The 2,000-nt window shown below is 46.9% G+C and overlaps 1 protein-coding gene across 1 annotated transcript; it reads right to left on the reverse strand.

The window, feature by feature from the left end:
- Positions 1-50: 50 nt before the first annotated feature.
- Positions 51-1,364, reverse strand: LOC129759503 (uncharacterized; the record flags this gene model as incomplete). The annotated part of the gene is made up of 1 exon (XM_055756970.1): positions 51-1,364. A coding segment is annotated over one exon (1,314 nt), but the record flags the coding sequence as incomplete, so codon positions are not given.
- Between the last annotated feature and the right edge of the window lie 636 nt (positions 1,365-2,000).

Genomic DNA, 2,000 nt, shown 5'->3' on the forward strand with positions numbered 1-2,000 from the left:
CCAATTTCACTGCTGGTTTCCAACATTCTCCATTGATTGTTTTCACATACGCTTTTCGTACTTGTCCATCAGCGGCTTTCACGACGCTCAAGATGCGTCCTCGGACCCATCCATTTCTTTTACTTTCATCTACTACCAGTACTAGATCTCCTGGCTCTAAGGGTTTCACCGGCGTGAACCATTTTGTTCTCCGGGTTATTGTGGGCAAATATTCACGAACCCATCTGTTCCAGAACATATCTACCAAATTTCGGGATAGTTTCCAACTGTCTCTAAGAATAGTTCCTTCCGGTTCAGCCAAACTGATTGGTTGAATGATGCCACGTTCGCCGTACATCAGAAAGTGGTTAGGAGTGAGCGCTTCAGAATTCACTGTTTCTAGAGGTATGTATGTGAGAGGCCTGGAGTTGACTATCGATTCTGCTTCCATAGCTACTGTCTCCAGAACCTCGTCGCAAGGGTTTTGAGGGTGTTTCGAAATCCTTTCCATGGCCACTTTGATTGATCGGACCATCCGCTCCCATGAACCTCCCATGTGAGGAGCAGCCGGTGGATTAAAATTCCAACGTGTGTTGGAGTTTGTGAACGTTACTGCGCAAGCTTGATGGATTTGCTGTAGCTGGATCATAAGGATGTTATTCGCTCCCTGGAAATTGGTTCCATTGTCTGAGTAAATTTCTACGGGTGAACCTCTACGTGCGATGAAACGTCGAAATGCCAGAATACAAGAACTCGTTGTCAAACTGTGTGCTATCTCGAGGTGTACTGCTCGGATAGTTAAGCAGGTGAAAAGTACTACCCAACGTTTTACAAGGCTGCGACCTTGCTTGACCAACAGGGGACCGAAGTAATCCACGCCAACAAAGGAGAAAGGCTTGACGAATGGAGTAAGTCGAACTCGGGGAAGCGGGGCCATCATTGGCGGCCGTGGCTTAGCTTTCTCAACGATGCAAGTTGGACACTCTGCGCCGACCTTTCTGACCTGGGTTCGAAGTCCACTGATGAAGAACCTTTGACGCATCTCGTTGACTACAGTCTCGTTGTTTCCGTGTAAATAACGTCGATGATAGCTGTCAATAAGAAGTTTCGTGAGGCGGTGTTGTTGAGGTAGAATGATAGGATACTTAGCTTCGAATGGGGTATTAGGGGCAGCCCCAATTCTGCTGTTCATCCTTATCACTCCGTATTCGTCTAAGTAAGGTGAAAGCTTGTACAACGGACTTGACTTCGCCATTGCAGTTTGAATATTAGATTCTCGGCTCTGCTCGAGTGCAGCATATTCGTCTGGATACGCATCCACCTGCGCCTGGCGCCATAGAAGATTTTCTGCTGCTTCATACTCGCCCGAAGTGAGCGGCCCAGATCTGAACGTTTTGCGGAATCTATTTACGGTTCGAATAACATATGCTGCTCGGCGAAGTAAAGGTCTCCACATGGAAAAAGCGTCGAGATTTATTACAGGATCTGCTGCTGTTGCTCCGTGATACAAAAACATTGCCAGTTGTTTCGGCCAATCAGTTTCAGGTTGTTTCAGGAAATCTGGTCCTGTGAACCACCAATTTTGAGCGGAGAAACTTGGTCCTAGTCCCCATTTTGTTGCCTCATCTGCCACATTGTGTTTGGACGGAACATAATGCCATTCGTCGACTCTTGTATTCGTAATAATTTCGCCTACCCTGACTGCTACATATTGATGAAACCGTCGACTATCTGATCTCAGCCACGCCAGTACCGTCATAGAATCGGACCACAGCACGCGTTTTTTTTATTTCTAAATCTAGAGACGAGCTGATGTTTTGAGCTATGCGACTTCCGAGAACTGCAGCTTGGAGTTCAAGTCGAGGGATGGATAAAGGTTTCAATGGTGCTACCTTCGTTTTTGCCGTGACCATCGATACGTGAATTTGGCCCTCAATCATTGCGCGAAGATACGCCACAGCTGCATACGCAGCTTCGCTTGCGTCAACAAAAATGTGTAGTTGTAGGTCTTCTAGACTACC

The sequence above is a fragment of the Uranotaenia lowii genome, unplaced genomic scaffold (genome assembly GCF_029784155.1).
Source record: "Uranotaenia lowii strain MFRU-FL unplaced genomic scaffold, ASM2978415v1 HiC_scaffold_1709, whole genome shotgun sequence".
In the NCBI taxonomy this organism is placed as follows: Eukaryota; Metazoa; Arthropoda; class Insecta; order Diptera; family Culicidae; genus Uranotaenia; species Uranotaenia lowii.